General features: G+C 41.6%; 1 protein-coding gene across 5 annotated transcripts in view; it reads right to left on the minus strand.

Annotated features, from left to right (window-relative positions):
- Positions 1 to 1,622: 1,622 nt before the first annotated feature.
- LOC104869443 (zinc finger protein 26) overlaps positions 1,623 to 22,649 on the minus strand; it is a 34,563-nt gene continuing 13,536 nt past the window's right edge. For 2 of the 5 annotated variants that reach the window (XM_010634679.3, XM_010634680.3), the window contains exons 3-12: positions 19,092 to 19,224; positions 12,070 to 12,224; positions 11,529 to 11,617; positions 10,679 to 10,805; positions 9,281 to 9,361; positions 8,203 to 8,285; positions 7,319 to 7,445; positions 6,499 to 6,582; positions 6,048 to 6,130; positions 1,623 to 5,076 (exon numbers count right to left, since the gene is read on the minus strand). In XM_010634679.3, coding sequence (XP_010632981.1) covers positions 2,656 to 5,076; positions 6,048 to 6,130; positions 6,499 to 6,582; positions 7,319 to 7,445; positions 8,203 to 8,285; positions 9,281 to 9,361; positions 10,679 to 10,805; positions 11,529 to 11,617; positions 12,070 to 12,094 — 3,120 coding nt within the window. In that variant the 5' untranslated portion in view covers positions 12,095 to 12,224; positions 19,092 to 19,224 and the 3' untranslated portion in view covers positions 1,623 to 2,655. Of the gene's footprint in view, positions 5,077 to 6,047; positions 6,131 to 6,498; positions 6,583 to 7,318; positions 7,446 to 8,202; positions 8,286 to 9,280; positions 9,362 to 10,678; positions 10,806 to 11,528; positions 11,618 to 12,069; positions 12,225 to 16,860; positions 17,053 to 18,452; positions 18,695 to 19,091; positions 19,225 to 22,649 lie in introns of those variants that run through there. The other 3 variants (XM_010634681.3, XM_033759526.1, XM_019209096.2) reach the window with 3 other exon arrangements.

Consider the following 22,649-nt stretch of genomic DNA (forward strand, 5'->3'; position numbering starts at 1 on the left):
TTGCCGTGTAGCCCACGCTGGCCTCAAATTCTCAGCTATCCCCCTGCTTCAGCCTCCCAAATGCTGGGATTACATGCATGCCCCAAGCCCAGCAACAGGCTCATGTCTTTTAAAGAGGTGGTAGGCCTCCCTGGCACCCTTCCAGCTGGCTTCACGAAGGGGCTGTGAAGCAGGAAACTCAGCCAGTGCCTTGACTACAAGCATGTTAGACCATAAGCAGAAGAAAATAATTCGTTTTTAAAAATAAAAATGGAGACTCCAATCATTAATTATTTCATTACTCGAAAATGAATCCAGATCTGGGCCTAACTCAGATGGGTGAAGTATGTTTCATCTGATGCTGGGTCCCAGAATTTTACACAGGTAAAGACAGCCCTTGGCTGTGTCATTTAATTCAGACTGTGCCAAAAGTAAAAGGCTACCCTACTATGCAGTGTGATCGAAAAGTACAGTGAACACATACAAGATGAAAAGTATAGCAACAGAAACGGCCACAAATCACTTCAGAGTACTCTCCTTATACCCTGTTTTAAACACACTGATCCCATCGTCCTTGCCACTTTGTGTGGCAGTTCTGGAAGCCCTCTTTTGTTGTCTTCCATTGCACTGTCATGGCTTTGTGTCCTAAATTAATTCAAACTTTCAAGGCCATTTTGACCTCTGAGGAGTCAGAAGTCACCCAGTGCCAGGTCTGCTGAATAAAGTGGATGAGGTTTTACAAGCCTGCCCTCCCAGTGGTGGCAACGAGTAGCACATCTGCCATATTTTTTTATTATATCTCACAAAGACACAAAACAGGACTTCCAGAACTACCCCAGGAAGCAGTGTGTTTGAAGGGGAAGTCTTTAAGGGTGTTAATAGTAATGTTTGTTTTTTTCTACCACGACAGACTAACACTTACTGTATTTTTCAATCACACCTAAGCTTCCTGACCCTCACCTTAGAAATATTTTGAGGTGGGCACCAAAAGCAAACAAAACAAAACAACAACAACAAAAAAGCAATTAGGGCTCGTCAAACTCAAAAGATTTTACTGGTAAATGCAAAGGAAAAACCTAGAAAGTGGAAATGGCAATGTAAGCAAGGAGAAAACAAACTTTAGACCACAGACGTGATAAATGGATCAATACATAAAAATAAGCAGCTCCTATGACTCCACAGCAAAAAAATGAAGTACCCAAATTTTAAAATGACAAACAAGTATTTCCCCAAAGACATGTAAATGGCTTACAAGTGCATGAAAAAAGATGTTCAAAATGAGCTATTCTGAGAAATGCAGGTCAAACCCACAATGATAACACATTACACATTAGGATGGCTCTTAGGAAAAATTCAGAAGAGAGTGACAGCAAAGATGGCAGAGAAAATAGAACCCTTGTACATTGCTCATAGAAAAATAAACCAACAGTAATTTCACAAAAGTATGCATTTCTCATAAAATTAAATAATTGACCATATAATACATCAAACCAATCTCTTAGCTTACATTCCCCCCAAAATAAATTCACTAACTCAGAGACCGCTGGGCGTGGTAGCGCATGCCTGTAAGCCCAGCACTCGGGGAAGCTGAGGCAGGATGATTGCTGAGTTTCAGGCCAGTCTTGGCTACATAGTGAGTTCAAGGCCAGCCTGAACTACACAGTGAGACCTTGTCTCAAAACAAACAAAAAACAGACAAATGGATAAAATGCAGTTTTACTAGCCACTGAAATGGGAGGAAATCCTGTCATCTGCCATACTACACTTCAAACCTGGGACACTGTGTAAAGTGAAATAAACCAGGTACAATAAGACAAACACCGCACAATATCACAAGTGGAATCCAAAGAAGTCAAAGCACAGAGTGAATAGTAGTTACAAAAGGCTAGGGATTGGGAGGAAAGGGAAGAAACTGAACAAAGGTACAAAAAAGATGATGACTAAGTATGTGAAAATTATGTGTGATCTTGTGATTTTTAGTTCACACTAATGTAGTATATACTTGAAACATAAGACAGTAGTAAGTGTATCCATGACACAACAAATAAAAGCTGAATTAGGTGATGGATACACTGGGTTTGTCCTTATCATTTCTTAATGTTTAATTATGCAGATATCAGGTCCCAAATTTAAAACAATTTTCAAGCACATTAAATATACTTTAAGGAACACTACAGTGAAAATTAGAAACTTACAACTAAAGTTATAAAAGTACACAAATAGTAAAATACTTGAAATACTCAAAGTTTATCTAAAGAACCATCCAGAAAGCCATGACTGTTATATAAGACTTTAGGATAGTAAAACAAATACCTTACCACATACATGTAGTTTCTGTTTAAAATGCCACTTAGCCAAAGTTAAATAACATAAAAAGTGATTTTCCAACAGCACTTCTACCTTTCATCTAGTTTTTCACTGTGAAATCAAACTACTTGCCAGAACTACTTCCACAAAATTCATTCGCTCTATAGGAACTCCTCACAAATTTATTAAGACTCAAGGAAATACAAAGAGGCTTGCATGTTTTGTATTCTACATAGCTTCAAATTGAGTTCAATGACACTTCCATGTTCCTTAAATTCAGGGAGCATCCTCAGAGTTCAAGCCACAAATGAAGGTTTACATTGCATATATTCTTAAAATTTCTTGAAACTGAATTGCAACTGCTAACGATCAAGGACTTCCCGAAACATTTTCTGAATTCCTTACAAAGCATTTCTCTCCAGAGTTTTCATGTTCATTAATGTCGGGACTTATGTTAGCATCAGCACTATTTAAGGTTTCCTCACATTCCTTATATTCATAGGGTGTTGTTGCAAATGGTGTCGTCTCTCCAAAAGATGCAGGCGCAGGTGTCTCTCCAAATGCTGTGGGTGTCTCTCTGAATGGTGTGGGTCTCTCTCCAAATGGTGCCTCTCCGGTGTGTTTTCGTAAATGTTTGTTAAGGCCTGAGTGCTCAGTAAAGGCTTTTCCACAGTACTTACATACATAGGGCTTCTCTCCAGTGTGAATTCGCATGTGAACACGAAGGTACGAGGACCACAAAAATGATTTTCCACATATCATACACTGAAAGGGCTTCTCCCCAGTATGCGTTCGCATATGAACAGGAAGGTAAGAAGAACAGGTAAATGTCTTTCCACACACTGTACACTGAAAAGGTTTCTCTCCAGTGTGAATCTTCAGATGTACATTAAGATACGAGGAGGAAGCAAAGGCTTTCCCACAGTGGTCACATTCAAAGGGTTTCTCACCTTTGTGACTTCGTACATGTGCAATAAGGCCTGAGGAAGTAGTGAAGGCTTTCCCACACTCTTGACATGCATAGGACTTCTCACCAGTGTGATTTCGTAAATGTATAGTAAGGCCTGAGCGTGCAGTGAAGTCTTTCCCACAGTAAGTACATTTATAAGGTTTTACTCCAGTGTGAATTCGAAAGTGGGTCTCCAGGGATGAAGAATTTCTGAAAGACTTTGTGCATAGCTTACATTTGAAGGGCCTCTCACTACTGTGAGTTTTTATGTGTACTGTAAGTTGAGCAAAGCTGGTGAAACCTTTCCCACACTCCTTACATTCATATGGCCTTTCCCCAGTATGTGTCCTTACATGCTTAGTAAGACATGAGCGCTCAGGGAAGGTTTTCCCACATTCTGTACATTCATAGGGTTTCTCCCCAGTGTGAGTTCGCATGTGAATGCGAAGGTAAGAAGATCGGGAAAATGCTTTCTCACACAGATTACACTGAAAGGGCTTCTCTCCAGTGTGAGATCTCAAGTGTGCAACAAGAGAGGAGGAATAAGCCAAGGCTTTACCACATTTGTAACATTCAAAGGGCTTCTCCCCTGTGTGAATTCTTATATGTTCAACGAGCGCCGAGGATGTACTAAATGCTTTCCCACACTCCTTACAGTCATAGGGTTTCTCACCATTGTGAATGAGTACATGCTTAGTAAGGCCTGACCGGGCAGTGAAGTCCTTCCCACAGAAGTTACATTTGTAGGGTTTTATTCCAGTGTGAATTCGAAAGTGAGTCTTAAGGCATGAGGAATTTCTAAAGGTTCTTGCACATACCTTACACTGAAAGGGTTTCTCGCCAGTGTGAGTTTTTGTGTGCTCAGTAAGTTGAGCAAAGCTAGTGAAGGCTTTTTCACATAATGTACATGCATAGGGCTTCTCCCCGGTATGTTTTCGTAAATGAATAGTAAGCCATGAGCGTCCACTGAAGGCTTTCCCACATACTTTACATTCATAGGGTTTCTCTCCAGTGTGAGTTCGTATGTGACCAAGAAGGTAGGAAGAACGTGTAAATGCTTTTCCACATACGTTACACTCAAAGGGCTTCTCACCAGTGTGGGTTCTCAGGTGTGTAGTAAGATAAGAGGAAGAAGCAAAGGCATTCCCACAGTGGTCACACTGAAAGGGTTTCTCTCCTGTGTGACACCTCATATGTTCAGTAAGGCGTGAGGGCTGAATGAAGGCTTTCCCACATTCCTTGCACTCGTAAGACTTCTCTCGAGTGTGCTGTCGTAGATGTACAATTAAGCTGGAGCGCTGTGTGAAGGCTTTCCCACATTCCTGACATTTATACGGTTTTTCAACAGGGTGGTTCTGCATATGAATATTAAGGTAAGCTGGGTGTGTGAAGAATTTCCCACATTTCTTACATTCATAGAAATTTTTCTCAGTGGGCATTTGAGCATACCCATCACTGTTTGTGGAGAGAGCAAAAGCTTTCCCACACTGCTCCAATTCAGAGAGGTTTTCTCCACTGTGACTTTTCATGTGGGCCCGAAGCTGTGACTGATTAACAAAAGCTTTCCCAGAGTCGCTGCCCTCAAAGGATTTGTCTTGAGTAGTTCTGTGGAAAGTATCTAGAGCGAGGGTAGAAGGCTCTGCACACTGGTTCAACAGAGAGAATTTCTCTTCAGGAGAGGTTTTTTCCAGCAGCGGAAGGAAGTCTTTTTCATATTGATTAGACTCTGAAGTGTCCTCTGTATTCGGAGTACTCATATGTACCTGAAAGCCTGGATATTCACTGAAGACTTTTCCAGATTGCTTCGAGTCACAGAGCTCCCCTCCATTGTCACTTCCTGCCTGCAGGAAGGGATGAATAAGGATTATGTATTTTTCAGATTTACATGAGAATGTGTACTTGTGGGAACTCAGTACAGTGGACCCTCAAGTTATGGCTGGCTTGACATATGAACTACCAACAGAATTTCAGTTTTAACTTAAGACCAAAGTCTTTTTTTGTTTGTTTTGTTCTTCTGGTACCCAGGATCTTGCACTTACAAGACAGGCAAAGTGCCACTGAGCGAAATCCCCATCCCATTTTTTGAGGCAGGGTCTCCTAGTTCAGGCTGGCCTTTAATTTTTGACGAGGCCCCTGCCTCAGAGCTTACAAGACAGGCAAAGTGCCACTGAGCGAAATCCCCATCCCATTTTTTTGAGGCAGGGTCTCCTAGTTCAGGCTGGCCTTTAATTTTTGACGAGGCCCCTGCCTCAGCCCAAAGCCTTCAGTTTGACTGGAATGCCAGATGCTTGTGCTTCCAGATGGTCTCAGATACATATTTAACTCTTAAAGAGCTCTGAAAGGAATATTACAACATCCTTTCCTGTGTGGGATCAATTGAGAAATCCCGGGCCAATGTCTAAGGACACGGAGCTCTGCCTGTATACAGGAGTGAGACTTTGAAGGGTGTGTAGAGGAGCCTGAGCCTTCAACCTGAGTCACCACCAGCCCTTGGGAATGAATTAAATTCCTAAGTCAAGGGTCTATTATTCCAAGTTTCACACTGTGGGACATATCTCTAGGGACAATGTCTTCTGAGGGCAAAGGTCCTTTAAATTATCTCTCATTTGTGTTGATAAAATTGCCAATCTTCCCTCTTTTTTTTTTGGAGACAAGATTTCACTGTATAGTTCAAGCTGCCCTTGAATGTACTATGTCGTCCAGGCTGTCCTTTTATCTCACAGCAATCCTCCTGCCCAGCCTCCCAAGCCCTAGGATTGCAGGTATGTACCACTTTCCAAATTTGAAACAGAAATATCCCAGTGACTCTTACCTGCTGTATCTCATTTGATATATCTGACCAGAAAATATCCTTCTCAAGGGGTGGACCTTTTGTTTTAAGGTGCATTTCCCATTCTGAAGTGAAACAAGAAAACATGTAAAGGTTTGCACTACAACATAGGAGGTTAAGTTAAAATGTAGAAGTTTATTAAACAATTTTTCTATGAAATCTAATGATGAATACAAACAGTACAGTCAGGGAAGAAAAGTATGACACAGTCACACAAATAGAACAATAAACTCAAAGAGGAACACAGTCAAGTCATTAGTGTGAGGATAAGACTTGGATAAAATAATGACATACAGAAGATGAAAATATCCCAAGACATCCAGTCCAAGGAACTCTTTACTCTTCACATTTGAAGTAGTCCTTTAAAGTTTCCCTATTTATTTTCAAATCATGTTGAATTAGTCAATAACAAATACTTTTTATAAACACTCACCTTGGAGAAAGCCTCGCTCCACTATGGTCAATTCTACTTCTTCCTCCAACCAAGAGATGAGGCTGGGTTTCAACAGCTGACGTCCTGCACACAGGGAAAGATACATTCATGTTAGAGGCTCAAGTAAGAGATGTCCAATCTTCCCATGATAAAAACTTTTTTTTTTTTGGTACTGGGGATCAAACTCTGATCTTTGCGCTTGTAAGGCAGGCAGCAGAACCGCTGAGCTAAATCCCCAGCCCCAAAACTACTTTTTTTTGAGACAGGGTCTTACCATTCTAGCTGGCCTCAAGCCCCTCCTGCTTCTGCCTCCTGAGTGCTGGGATTATAGACTTATGACACCATACCCAGTTGAAAACTATGTTTTCATTGAAAGAGTTAAAATTACTTCTACAAATTTGGGTGTCCTGAGATTTGACTTCCTTAACTCCTGAAATCCTTGGGCTTAAGCACACATTAAAAAATCCCCTTTAAAGGAGTTTAATACTCTTATACTTCATGCATTTAATAAATATTGTGTCCTTTGAAAAAAAGAAAAAAACACAACAGTGGTTCTCATCTTTGCAGTGAAACAAAGTCATGTGAAAGGTTTAAGACATGGATAAGAAAGAATCTCAGAATGTACATTTTTATTAGAAGGATGGTGATGCTATTGATCCATTTAGTTGGGAACCACCAATGGTAGATTAAATTGTGTTAAGAGAGACCTCGTTCCTTGTTTCCCACTGTACTCCGAGCTGACATCATTAATCCGGGGACACTTAAATATCTAATGCATTTTTGTCCCCTAAGAGGCCATTAGGAATGGTGGAAGTCTTACCAACTGTAGATAGGTTCTGGTAGTTCTCCAGCATCACATCTTTGTAAAGGTTTCTCTGAATTGGGTCCAGTGAAGTCCACTCCTCCTTGGTGAAATCCACAGCCACATCCTCAAAGGTCACCGAGTCCTAAACCATCACAGAAATACTAACTCCAGCCAAGTAAACTCTGCCCCTCCACCAATGTACACCAGTGAGTAAGGAAATAACACCAATGCCTATAAGGATTTTGAGGTGTCCCATATTTTATTCTGGGGTTCAAAGTGCCTAGGACATCTCCATCCACACTCCCTCACTATGGCCCTCTTCCCAACGATATGGCTTCTGGCACCTCTTACACAACCTCAATGAAACTCAGAGCTCTTTGCATACTAGTTCCTAAATAGCTCATTCCTGAGCATGTTACAAAGACTTGCTAAGTCATGACACACGACTAAATCATTTGAGAAATGACAGCGTCACCTTCCTTAACATCTGTCAGAACATTAAAAATTATCTAAACAGCACCCAGAAAGTGAAGATTCATGTGATTACCAAAATACTGAGGTATTTTGTGAGGTATAATCACGTTCTGGGGAATCTCAAGTAGGGCCTAAGTCTTGCTATAGGTCCTTCTTAGCTCTAAGGAGCGCCGGAGACAGATCTATTTAAAAAGAAACCTAATGTGTCTTCCTGGATGACCCAATTATGCTATTTTTGGGACGGATAACAAGCTTCACAAACTTGGCAATCCCTACAATCATTATTATCAAAGTATATGTTCAGAGATATTGCTCCATCATCTCATGTGAAAGCTATTTTCTTTCAAGTATCTCCCCACATTTTGATTTGCTGACATGGAATTCCCAATCTACCCTTAATATACATAATAAGAAATGCACTATACCAGTTGTATCCCACCAGAAGTATGTTCAGTCAAAAAACCCTGCTGAAGTGCTGAATCTTTGGTTTGTAACTGCATTTCCAATGCTGAAACAAACAAAAGAAACAAACAAAAAAAAAGTTAGGCATAAAGAAATGGAACAGCAGATTAAGAGTTGATAAACATAGCAACATCCTGTCTCACAATAATTTTAATAGCAGCTGGGGAAATAGCTAGCTCAGTGTTAAAGAGGCCCTGGGTCCAATCCTAAGAATGAGGATTTAAAAAAAAAAGTAAATATGATGAAACAAAAGTTAACATTTAAGATTTAGAGTGAAAATTCAGCAATGTTAAGGTCATAATTTTAATATATTAAACAATTATTCTGTGAAAATGCATGGTAAATAGTGAAAAGAAAACTTTTTTTGGTACCGGGGATCAAACTCGGGTCCTTGTGCTTGCGAGGCAGGCAGCAGAACCACTGAGCTAAATCCCCGGCCCAAGAAAACTTGTTATGGCTTATATCTAGATGTCCCCACAATGACTCATGCACTCATAGGTGGGGCTTTTGGGAGATAGCTGGATCATGGTGTGTGATACTGGATTATGAGTGCGATAACTGGATTAGTCTTCTGATTGGTTTAGCATAGTACTAGGTGCTTGGGAAGGCCTGCCCTGGGTGGCACCAACCAACAGGCTTACAGCCTGGATGAAATATAAAAGGAAAGGCAGGTTCACTATGTGCTGCTTTCTGCCTACCCTGCCACGGACGTTTTTTTTCTGTCGTGCTGCCCTGCCTGGAGCCAGCTGCTATGGACTGAAACCTCTGTAAACTATAAGCTAAAATGAATCTTTCCTCCTTTAACTTGTGGGTGTTGGCTATTTTGTCCCAACAACAAGGAAGTAACTAAAAGATAAATTCCCTCTCTATACTCCAAATAAACTAAACCTGTAGCTGGGGATTTGGCTCAGTGGTTCTGCTGCCTGCCTCGCAAGCACAAAGGCCCATGTTCGATTCCCAGAACCACCCCCACAAAAAGAATACTGCATACAAATAAACCAGGCCCATCACAGTACTGGGTTGTATTTCACAAGCACTCACCTGGGAGAACTCCTTTCTGCCCAGTCAGCAATTCTTCTTTCAAGCAAGCCATAGGGCTGGGTTTGATGGGTGTCTGACATCCTGTACACAGAAAAGATACTTTCATGAAGTGACAACAAAATTCCCTATGATTCAGGTCTATAAGTCTATTGAAAACAATGAAATTATCTCAAGTAGACTAAAAAGACAGACAAGGCTTTCATATGATCCCAAAATTGGTAATCTCTGACTACTGAATTGGTAACTAATGCAACAATGACATTTACAAAGCTCTAACATTTTAATTAACTAGGGAAATAAACCAAAAGAGATCTTTGTCAGGTAATAAACTAAACCAGTGGACTCGGAATGAAGCTTAGTAATGGAGATCTTCCTAGCATGCACAAGGACATGGGTCCCCGCCCTAGTAAAACAGAAAAATAAACTAAACCAGTGACTCATAAACATTAGAGTAAGCCAGGCATGGTGGTGCATGCCTGTAATCCCAGCACTCAGGAAGCTAAAGCAGGGGGATCAGTGAGTTTGAGGCCAGCCTGAGCTACAGGTTGAGTCCAGCCTGCACAACAAAAGCAAGACCCTGTCTCAAAAACCCAATCAATCAATTAATCAACAACAGAGTACACAGATTCAGCTAGCAAGGTGGCAGGACACCATCTAGAGTTTCTGAGATTCAGCAGGTAAAAGGGGGAGAATGAATATAAACTTGAGCAACAAAAGGCTGAGTAGGAGCCACATTTTACAAATTACCGCAGGACCTGGGGATGTAGCTCACTGGTAAGGATCAATATATAGCACCACCAAAAAAGAAGAGGCAATCAGACATGGTGGAGTGTGTCTTTAATCTCAGCATGCTGGGAGGATAAAGCAGGAGAATCAAAAATTCAAGCCCAGCCCAGGCATGCGGAACTTAGTAAGACCATGTCGCCAAGTTAAACAACAAAAAAAATTCTTTTTAGGGCTAGGGATGTAGCTCAGTGCAAAAGTCCTGGATTCAATACCCAGTGCCATAACAAACAAACAAACAAAACAAACAAAAATTACAAGGGGAAAAAAAAGTGTATCAGGGAACCAAGACCAGTCATGTAAAGGTACAAGATCCCAATGATGAATGTAACTGTACTGTATACCTAAAATGTACCAATAAACTCAATGAGAGGAAAAAAAAGTGTATCAGGGAACCAAGACCAGTCATGTAAAGGTACAAGATCCCAATGATGAATGTAACTGTACTGTATACCTAAAATGTACCAATAAACTCAATGAGAGGAAAAAAAAGTGTATCAGGGAAGAGACTACCTTAATCACCATTATCAGAGTTGACCTCACAGCTCCTAAATACAGCAAGTACATAACATACACTTTTTCCATACTAAGCTACAGGGTGTGTGACAGTCATACCTACTGTGGCCAGGTTCTCGTAATTCTTCACCATCTCATCACTATGGACGCTTGTCTGCGTCGGGTTCATTAAAGGTTCTTCCACCTGGAGGCCATCCACAGCCATATCCTCAAAGGTTTCTGAATCCTAAATCACAGCACATGCTGTCTTGAGCCAAGTAATAAAATATCTCCACCAATTTTCTGAGAACGAAGACAGGGGACCCAACTCCCACACAGAGATGTGAATTCTCTCACTGTCAATGCCAGGATTCAGAGGCCCTAGACCTCTTCTCTGCACCTACGCTCACTAATCATCTACTGTGCTCAGTTTCAATGGCACATCTCAAACATGAACACACAGGACAGGAACCTCTTTTTGTCTTATTTACCCCTCCAATTAATCCTCCCATGTATTGCATATATTTGATATATAGGGATAGATGAATAAAGTCTTTTGAGAAAATGGCACTCTCATTTTGTATCTTTGACGACACTGAGCATTAAAAGCAGCACATCTGACACCATGTGGGTCAAATTACTTGGCAATTAATAAAAAACTACAGGGGCCAGGGATTTACCTCAGCGGTTCCACTGCCTGTCTCGCAAGTGCAAGGTCCCAAGTTTGATCCCCAGTACCCCACCACCAAAAAAACGTCTGGAAGAGCTAAAAAAAACTGCAGTAACTTTCAAGGGAATCATTCATAAAAAGTGAAAGGCTCCACTGTCTGGGGAAATTCAATTAGGGACTCAGTCCTTGTATGAGGCTTTGTTTCTTTTACGAAGCCCTGTAGAAAAGTCTGCCTACGTGAAAATGTGCCTACTTGGTAGATGCAATGTAAGTGTGTGGAATGAAATACATTCTTCATACTTGGTAATCTCTCAGGGAGTCAGCCACTGTCCTTTCTGTCTCTATGTCTTCTTCATGACTGCAGACTGAGTCCCCAGAAAGTAGACTTCCTGGAAAAGAGAGAAGATATGACAACCCAGAGCTGACCAGAAGCCCATTCGTGTCACTTACACATCTTTCCATCCTAGTTCCAAATTCTGACATAATCAAAGAACTAAGGTACAAAATCTCTAAGAAAGCACAATGCCACGTATGGCCAGAAAAAGTGATGGCAAATCATGCAGTCTGTCAAGAAAGTATCCTGGTCTCACTTCACAAGTAGGGAGTGAAGCCCTGAGATTAATTTCCCCATGGCAACAGAATTCATTAATCCGATTAAGCACCACCTCTTCCCAATGGCGACATACCAGGGAGCTGACTTCCACACAGCGCTCTCTGGCCCACTTCAACACCTCAGGAATGAACCAGCAGCACAGCTATTCTAGCCCACACCACTAGGCTCTGTATCATGCAGGGGGGCTAAAGCAGATTCTCTGGCAAAAACACCAGCAATGGGACTTACCATGGGATAAACTGGTAACATCCATCTTGTAAGTCTAATGGTGAAAAATGTGTGATCACGCTCTTCCGTGATTCCAAGATACGTTAGGGCAGCTTAGGATTCTTAAGTGGATAGTAGCAACAGCTATTCCTTTTTAAACAGGGCTACGTAGATTCCTGTTGACATCAATCATTTAATCAAGAAGCATTACTTTCTGCAGGTAACAGATGTACATACGTGGTACAGATCATTTAACATGAGATTAGTAATACTAGCACCATTTAATGAGGACCGCTAAGCATTGTCCGTTATACTGACAACTTTTGTATACATACTTATGTATATACAAGAGCTCCATCATAGTTATTCTGTTATTTAAATAATCCCTCACAGCAGATACATAATCATAATCACTATTTAATGATGAAAAATAAAAAACCCCCATATATTTAAATTCCAGTAATGAGGAAATAGTGAAATGACACTTCAAGGCAGATAAAATCTGTCCCTAAAAACTCAACTGTGGTGGACCGGGGATTTAGCTCAGTGGTCCTGTCACCTGCTTTGTAAGCGCAAGGTCCCAAGTTTGATCCCCAGTACCTCCCCCCCCAAAAAAAACCTCAACTGTGGTTGTCATGACATGATAACCAATATGGACTCTGGAAATTGATACATGGGATACTTAAAAAAATGTAATGTTCTACTTTTACAAGTAAGGTATTAAAAAAACAAAAATGTCATGATTTTCCAAACACATCTGAATACATCTCAATCACGGGATTCCCACTTTATAAACACAGAGTGTTCCAACGCCCGCCAGTGCTCACGGCAAAGAGAAGAACACACTAAATCAGTGTGCTAAACACCTGAGGATCTGATGGGTCTTCTCAATACCTTATGTCATTACTGATAAGCTTTCTTTTCCCAGTAACTTCTGCTTCTATTTTTTACTTTTTAATCTTTAGTTTTCATATAAAGACAATTTCAAAATGTAGTAAAGAGCATCAATAAAAGAAAAATATATGATCTCTAAGACACAGCATTTGTAAATGTAGTCATAGGACAAAAAAGAATAAAGAAACCTTATGGTATTTATAAGAAAGTGAAATAAAAACAGTGAATTCTCTCTTCAAAGGACTTCAAGAGAAAAAGACAGTAAGACAGAAATAGCATTTAAAAAACCAAGGCTGGGTGTGGTGGTGCATGCCTGTAATCTCACCTTTTCAGGAGGCTGAGATAGGAAGATCTGAATTTCAAATTCTGCTATGCAGGACACTTACCAAAATTTAAAAAAAAAAAAAAAAAAAAAAAAAAAAAAAGGAGGAAGTCCTCTGTTCTACCTCCAGTACAGCAGGAGAAAACACAAAGAAACAGTCTGTGGTTGTGCCTTGGTGGTAAAGATCTTGCCTACAATAAGAGGCTCTTCTGGGGGGAAAAGGGGTAAACATCTCCCACACCTACAAAATATATCAGTATCTTTATACAAGAGGATCTGAGTTCTCAAAAAACAAAAAACACCACCAATCCACACAGGACTAGAATAGTGTTACAACCAGACATTCAAAAATCAAAGACAATGCTGAGGATTGTAGCTCTGCATTAGAGCACATGCATAGTCTATATGAATCTATGAGTTTGGTCACCAGTACAGGAAAAGAAAAACTCAATGGCAGGAAGAGCACCCTAAAGGCAAGAGAAAGAAGATCACATACAAGAGTTCCAAAAGGCCCACGAGCAGATTTCTCACGAGAGAACTTATAGGACAGGACAGAGTAGGATGATATGTAAAAGCTGCAATCTACCCTTCAAAAAATTAAAGAGAATACTTCAAACTCACTTTATGAGGTCAGCATTATTGTGTTACCAAAGCCAGAGAAGGAGGCTATGAAAAAAATTAATCAGCCAAGGTGACACACTCCCATAAGCCTAGCACTTTGGAAAACCAAGGCAGGAGGATCACCAATTCAAGGCCAGATTTAATACAGATGCAAGAAAACTTCACCAAAATTACTAGCAAATCTAATTAACAGAACAGTAAAAGGATCATTCTCAGTCAGCCTTGGTGGTGCTCACCTTAATCCTAGCTGCTTGGCTGGCTAGGATTAAGAGAATCAGAAATTTAAGTCCAACTTGGGTAACTTACTGAGATCCTGTCTCAAAAAATAAAAAGGACTGGGGGTGTAGCTCAATGGAAAAGTACCACTGGGTTCAGTCTCTCAGAGAGAGAGAGAGAGAAAGAGAAGATCATTCAGCATGATCGAGAGAAATTTATCCCCAGATAAGCCACAAATGCTGTACCTAAAATAGCCAAAGGAATTTTTAGCTTAAAATGAAATCAACTGAAGCCATACTATCTATGTAATCTGACTACCTATCAAAAGGCTGCAGAAGCTTAAGTACCAGGATAAAAACAAACAGTCCAGGACAACAAAAGAGAAACCACAGGGGTCGGGGATTTAGCTCAGTGGTGCTGCTGCCTGCACTACCTCCCTCACAAGCCTACACTGCCTGCCTCACAAGCACAAGGACTGGAGTTCAATCCCCAGTACAAAAAAAAAAACAGAAACCACAAGTGACATTCATGCCAACTGATCTGCAAAGTATATACTGGATAAGCAGTTCAATTTCAAAAGTAGTACATATAGCCATTGTGGAAAATATGAAAATTCCTCAAAAATTAAAAATAGAACTACCAAGTACTACAGCAGTCCCTCCACTGAGTTTATCTGCATCGGACAGGACAACAGAATGTTACAGGGACATTAACACTCTGCAGATGCTGCTGTAGCACTATTCCAAACAGACCAAACACTTCGACAACCCAAGAGCCCATCAATAGACAGCATACAGAAAATGTACTATGTATACTATTATTTAGCATAAGGGAGGGGGGATTCTGTCTTGGTACCAACATGGATAAACCTACAGGATATTACGGTAAGCTAGGCACAAAAAGCAAAACACCAACCAAGCTCATCTAAATAGACTGCAGAACCTCACAGAAACAGTGAAATCATGGTTACCATTGCCTGGGAGTGAGCGCTTTAGTGGTGAAAGGACCCAAAATTTCAGCAAGACAGGAAGTTAACATATATGTACATGGTATATAATGTATAGTGGCTATCCACAGTAATATCCTGGAAAATTAATGAGAGCAGGTTTTAAAGTTTTCTAACCACACACAAAATAATGAGGCAATGCATGCTGAACAGCTGGATTTCCCAGGCCACAATTTAAGCATATAGAAAACATCATGTTATACTCCACAAATATATGTAGTCTTTACTTGTGAACTGCAACAACAACAACAAAAAACAAACATGTCTGCCTGCCCCCTACACAGGCAAAGGAACCATAACCAACTCTCATCTACATACCCGGCCTAATGGGAAACTGAGAGCAAGGGACAGCTGGGAAGTTAATGCACGGTCTCGGCAGGGCGTCCACCAACCTTTTGGCTTGCCTGCACCACAATGAATGAGCTGGTCTTGGGCCACACATACAACATGTAATATAGTTAACATAGTGAAATAATAAAACTCCCTTTGTTTTTTAGTTTTTAACGTATTATTTTATGAAATAACAAAGTAGGCCCCAGTGTAATAATTAAAAACTTACAGGTCTGCTCAATAACCGATAATGCCACACATGTAGTAGATAGAAATAACTCAGGTAATCATTGCTTTTTACTTGCTAAGTTTCAGTGCAATCAACTCTGTGCAGCAGATGCAGGAGGTGCAATCAACACAGAGCATCCTGTTGTCCCCTACAGTCCTTGCTCAAGCACACTGCAACTGAGTCGTGAAAATTTTTGCTAAAATCACAATAATAAATGTTGAAAGTTTATAATATTGTGACATTATTAGCTTTCCAGGCCCACATACAGCCTATGAGCCACAGACCAGACATATCTGGTCTACAGGGAGTTCATTGCCAAAAAGGACTTTCATTGCTGCCTGTGATTATCCACAGTGCACAGCTAAGGGAGGACAAGAAAGGAAACATGTGACAGGATCAGCTTATGACACTGTTACACCTCGTGGCATGAGCTGGGTTCTTGGAGTGTGAAGATGTACCCATCGAGAAATTATAAATTTTTAAAAATTTACATTATGATCAGTTTCTGTAATCCCAACTTTTTTCTTACTTTTTATTTTTATGGGAACTGAACCCCAGAGCCTTTGCAATGAGCTACATGCCCAGCCTTCGTCTGTCTGTTTTTTTGGTCTCACTATGCAGTTTAGACGGGCCTCAAATCCATCCAATCCTCCTGCCTCAGTCTACTGAATGCTGGGATTAACAAGCATGCACTACCATGCCTGGGCCCTTTTTTATTCTTTATTTGGAGACTGGCCTCACTAAGTCAGTCAGCCAGGCTAGGCTTGAACCTGGGATTCATCTGCCGCAGCCCCCCAGAGTCCTAGGATTATAGGTATTCATCACCATGCCCAGCTGTGCAACATCTTAATACAAACTGAGAAAGCTAACACTTGTCACTTGCATTGTATAGATGTTTAAGCTGACCTAGCAATCAGAGGTAAACCTCAAAAAGACGACAAACGGCAAAACTGCAATTAAACTTACGAGCGTTTGGCACCTAGCCCTCAATCAGGTGACCCCTTTACAATGGCCAGGAAACAGGTCTAGCATCTCCTAGTTCCAGGGAATCTTGGGACGTCATGTCACAAAAAGCCTTTGCCTCTTGGCTTATTCCTTATGGTCCTTCTTGTATCTGTGCAGAGGAGGAGGTAACCTTGGAGAGCACAAGCCCGTCCTTCCCTGCTCATATACAATCAAAAGTCAGTCAGTCACCTGCTCCATTCCAGGAGACAGCCTGGCTTGTTACAGAATGGGAACTGCTTCTTGTAGCCTCTGGACATGGTTTGAAATTTGAAGTTGGGCATGCTGGCACACGCCTGTAATCTCAGGTTTGGGAGGTTGAAATGAGAATCGCTGCAAGTTCAAGGCCAGATTGGGCTTACATAGTGAGTTCAAGGCCAGCCTGAACTACACAGTGAGACTTTTATCTAAAAAAAAAAAAAAAAAAAAAAACATGGTTTGAAAGGCTCACAGGACAGTACTGGTTTGCTATAAAGATTTGATTTTGCCAAAGGCTTCTGTTCCAGTGCTAATGCTGACAGGCTATGCCCACAGCCGGTCTTACTGTGAAAGCAAAATATAGTTCACTCTGCATGGCACCCTTAGTTTGACAGAAAAGGGGAAGTCAGGAACTGAGGGTATATATTTCAGTGGCAGAACACTTGTTCAACATGAGAGGGGCCTTGGATTCAATTCCCGGTGCTGCATGTGTAAATAAAAAGGGGAGGTCACAGACAGCTGGGTGTGGTGGTGCATACGTCTAATCCCAGCACTTTGGGAGGATCACAAGTTCAGGCCCAGCCTGGGAAACTTAGCAAGACCCTCTCAAAAAAGATGTTTAGAAAGCACTGAAGGTGAGGCATGGTGGCACACACCTGTAATCCCAGCACTCAGGAAAATGAGGCAGGAGGATCAAGACCAGCCTGGGCTACATAGTGAGTTCCAGGTCAGTCTCAACCACACAGTGAGACCCTGTCTCAAAAAAAAAAAACAGAAAAGAAAGAAAGCACTGAAGATGTAGTTCAATGTTAGGCCCTGGGTTCAAATCCCAATAACACACACACACCTCATGTACCTACCACATACTGGAGTTCACTAGGAAAAACAAGAGCAAAATGGAAAAGGAAAGGCACAAGTATTGTGCATGTGTATCTGGGCCACAATACAAATACTGGTCTCCACAAACAGTTCCTTTTAAAGTAAAAACCTCTGCAGTTGCCTTGCCCAGGCTTCTATTTATAACTTTTTAATCTTAATCCCACTGCATAAGGGCAAGAGGACACATCAGGAGTGTATGATCCCAGGTATTTGACCTTACATGGCACTGGTTAAGAGCAAAAATTTATTAAAAAAAAAAAAAAAAAGTTTAGGCAAGACAAATAACTGCAGGGGTTGATTAAATCTACTCTTAGTTAAAAAGATTTTTTGCGGAGACCATCCTGTCTGCCAATTAGACTATCTACGACCATCAGGGACATAAAGGTTCAGATCAAATTATTTTCTGAAACTGTATGATTCATTATTTTGAAAAAGGAAAAAGTTTATCGTAGTTGTTACCAGCAATACCTGTAACTCTGAAGGGAAAAAGGAGTATTCTGGTAATGCCTAGTATTGTGGTCCTAGTAATATAAAGGCATACATGATTTTTATTTTGGTTTTCTGTAACCCAGGAGATTCCAAGACGCTTTTGTTTTGCTTTTTGAAAAGGTGACCTTAAGCAATGGCTAAATAATTTATAGTAAATGCTCAGGATATTCGTGACTGCTACAGGTTTTGCCAGGTGTGCTGATTCTTGGATCTTGTACCTTCATCAATGACATACTGGGTAAGGGATGAAAAGCAATATTCCACTGCAGTGCACCATGCGTGGCGCTCAGCAGACCATTCGTATGATTCACAGCTCACAGCGTTCTCTCAGTTCGTCTCCAGGACCTGTTAGGTTGCCAAGGGATCTGGAGAAGAGAGGACCTCCTCCAGGTCCCTGCCATCTGCCAAGGGACTAAAAAGAAGCTCGCTCTTGAAAGATCCTCCAGTGGAATCTATCAGCAGTCTTAAGATTTGCCCCCACAATGGCCTTGACAAGCTGTGGGGACCCAGGAGCCAGACCATAATGCACAGCTGGCCCCAGATCTGAGACACTGTTTCCAGCAGTATCCAGTGGTAACCAGTTACTGCTCATTTTAATGATGGCTGAGAGGGCAATTTATTCCACCAGATGCTGGGGCAACAAAAGGATCATAAAAGATCCGAGATTCCAGGAGGTGTGAAAGGTTGCCAAAATGTCTACAGGGAAAGAGCTCCTGCTGGTTTTAAATTTGTAAGCACCATTTATAAATGAGGGGCATGCTCCCAGAACCCAAAAAGGAGATGCTGAACTACAAGTCATTTGTAAACGTATATAAATAATGTCCCTGGAGGCCGATGTAATGAATATTATGTCCTACCTGTGGTCCTGGAGAAAGGTGGGATTTGCTTTCGGTGTTGTCTTCAAAGACTGTGTGTGATGACAGGTGTTGAGGTGCCCCAGGATAACCCGGGAAGGTAAACGCTGTCTTTTGCCAAGCAGAGGGTGTAAGGCTGGTGAAACAAGCAACAGATATAAGACATTATCTAAGCACAAAAGCAAAATGTTTGCCAGCTGCTCATTACAGAGAATCTGTAATTTTAATTATACTGAATGTCGGTTATAAGGATTTTCACAAACAAAACTCAACATTACTTTTATAGTAATTCACTATGAGTGCTATTTGCCTATTCATTTATTCAGATTTAAGAGCAGGAATGCTATCAAGAAATCAACTAACAGATGCTGGTGGGCTGGGGATTTAGCTCAGTGGTGCCGCCACCTGCCTCACAAGCACAAGGTCGCAAGTTCAATCCCCTGGACCAATGCCGGTGGGGCTGTGGGAAGAAAGGAACCCTTCTCCAATGGGGGGCATGCAGACTGGTGCAACCACTGTGGAAATCAACATGGAGATACCTCAAAGAACTAGGATTAGAGGCCCTGTTTGACTCAGCTATTCCTCTGCTGGGTATCTTTCCAAAAGAAATGAAAGAATCACCCATATTTATAGCGGCACAGTTTGTAATAGCTAAAACTTGGAAACAACCCAGATGCCCATCAACTGGAAACTGGATAAAGATGTGGTTTTTCTATAAAATGGAGTACTATTCAGCCATAAAGAATGAGAAACTTGAGACATTTATAGTGAAATGGATGCACATTGAGGTTATAGTCTCAAGTGAAATAAAGAGGACACACTTGAGTAAACACCAAATAGTTTCTCTGGTGTGAAAAGCTAAAAGTATAAATAAGGTTCAAATGGTATAATTGATAGTGTGAAATAGGAAGAAAAAGGCTGAAGCGGAAGTGTAAAGGGGAAGGGAAAGAAAATAAGAGAAATGAAAAAAATGGAAACAAAGTCTTTATAAATAGGGAAGGGTGAAGTGGGAGAAGGGAGGAAGGGGTATGGGGAAAAAAATAAGAAACTAAGACATATAATGTAAAGGTACAAGATCCCAATGATAAATGTAATTGCACTGTTTGCTTTAAATGTACCAATAAGCTTAATGGGGGGAAGGGGACAGGCAACAAGAAGCTGGGGATTTAGCTGTGCTGCATTTGCCGAATACAGGCAGGGTTTCAGCACTGGGGGAAAAAAAAAGTCTGGCCAAACAGAGAAATAGTGGTGAGAGCCGCCAAGTTATTAAGTTTCATATAACAAGTTTTCTCTTCTTTTTGAGGGGAGTGCTCAGGATCAAACTCAGGGCTTCACACATGTGAGACAGGTGCTGTACCCACTGAGTTATACCCCAGTTCTTATATAACAAGTGTTAATCCTTGAGGAGTATGTATTAACTTATTTGGGGCCATATTAACTATTTTTTGGAGGGTTTTTTTGTGGGGGGGGGGTTGAGACAGGGTCTCACTATGTATTTGAGCCTGACCTGGAACTCACTATGTAGCCCAGGCTGGTCTTGAATGCACAGCAATCCTGCCTCCGCCTCCCAAGTGCTGGGATTACAGGTGTGAGCCACCACGCCCACCTTATTTTGTGGTTATTTAACACAAGAAACTTTAGCATAGCAACAGCTAACAAGTTGAAAGGGCTGGAGCACATTAACCAGGAGACTTGTTACCATAGATAAGTTAAGAAACATCCTGTGGTGTCTCAGGTAGACAGGAAGCAAAGTGCTCCTCCTTGCCACTTCTCCAGGGTGTCACCACTCTGTCCACCCTGCACGGCATTGCCATCACTCATGGGGTTAGGGGAGAAGAGGGACGGCAGAAGTAGGGTAGCAGCAAAGTGTCCGCTGCCATTCCTCCCTGGAACAGACTCAAGTTCTGGCGCACTTGCTTTTTTGTTAGTTATGCTTCTGCTGGCACTCTCTGTGCACTGAGAGTCGTCAACCCCTATCCCTGGCATCCACAGCCTTGTTTCTCACCAAGGAATCCTCACCACAAAGGAAGCACGACAACGAAGCACAGCCACGCAAGCATCTAGTCTCCTCACACTGCCACTCGGGAATAGCTCATCAGAATGAAAAGTAGAATGGCTCACTGAGCACTCGGCTGCAGGGCCGAAAAGAGACACCATGTTCTGACCAAAGTTTCTTTCTCACAGGACAAAGCATATCCTCTGAAACAGAGAGCCTACTGTCTTTCGCTGCAGTCAGGGTATACGGGTCCAAAACTGCTTCCAGTTCCAGCAACTTGAGTACTGAGAGTCTGGAGACAAAAGTCTGCTCCAATACACATGGCTCATTTGGGGCTTTGCTCAGCAACAAGCCGAGAGGCAAAACTGCAGACTCTGCTCCAACTTCTTTGCCCGTTTACATACACATTATTAAAGGTTCTAATTCTGTCTTTGTGTAACAAAATACCCAGTGAGAATCTGACTAAAGGAGTAATTAATTAACATGGCCTGTGACTACTCGGCCTGTGTCCTCTCACTATGGGGAAGGGTCAGAACCTTCTCTTGTATCTTTTTAGGTAGAAACAGACTTGACTAATCATGAGGAAAGTGAAATGGTGTGCAGAAGGCACGCAGCATGGTGAACAGACACCGCAGACTGTGCCAGACACCAACCCATTTATCTAGCTCCTATTTCACTTTTCAGATTTGTATGTATGTATGTCTTTTGTACCAGGGATTGAATTCCGGACCTTGCACTTGGGAAGCAGGTGGCAGAGCCACTGTGCTAAATCCCCGGCCCACGCTCCAATTTTAATACCAACTTCAACTGGAAACACAGATCATATTCTTCATACAGACATCAAGGTTGGCACGTGAAAGTGCATCACAAACTGTACCAGAGTAACTGCCTCCACACCCATTTTTAGGCTTCACTGAAATTACTGGAAATGCAGTGGAAAACCATGGCCGGGTTAAAGCTTCCCCTCTACATGGTCATATGGCCCGCGTGTTCATCATACTGATGAAAAGCCCAACACCTCTCACACATCCTACTGATCATGATCAAACCTAAGAGCCAACCCCAGAACCAGGTAAGTAAAGCCAGGTTTGAAAGTATTTCCACATTAGCTAATCCACTGCCCCAGTGGAAAAGCCTGTGAAACAATGCCCAGGGTCCTTTACAAAGGCACAACCCCAGCTGGGCACTGGGACATACATCCTGAAACCTCAGTTTCTTGAGATTAAGGCAGGAGGGTCCCAAGTTTAATCCCAGCTGGGGACCTTAGCAAGACGCTGTGGTGAAATAAAAAATAAAAAGATAATGGAGATATAGCTTGCTGTGATGCTCCCAGGTTCAATTCCATCAAAAAATAAAAAGGAGGGCCTGGGATTTAGCTCAGTGGTTCCACTGCCTGCCTCACAAGCGCAAGGACCCGAGTTTGATCCCTGGTACCAATAAACAAACAAACAAACAAATAAATAAAATGGCACGGCACAGCTGGGGATTTAGCTCAGTGGTGCCTCACCTGCCTTGCAAGCTCAAGGTCTTCAGTTCGATCCCCAGTAAGGAAAAAAAAAAAAAAA

This window comes from Fukomys damarensis, unplaced genomic scaffold (genome assembly GCF_012274545.1).
Source record: "Fukomys damarensis isolate Sample0158 unplaced genomic scaffold, DMR_v1.0_HiC HiC_scaffold_37, whole genome shotgun sequence".
In the NCBI taxonomy this organism is placed as follows: Eukaryota; Metazoa; Chordata; class Mammalia; order Rodentia; family Bathyergidae; genus Fukomys; species Fukomys damarensis.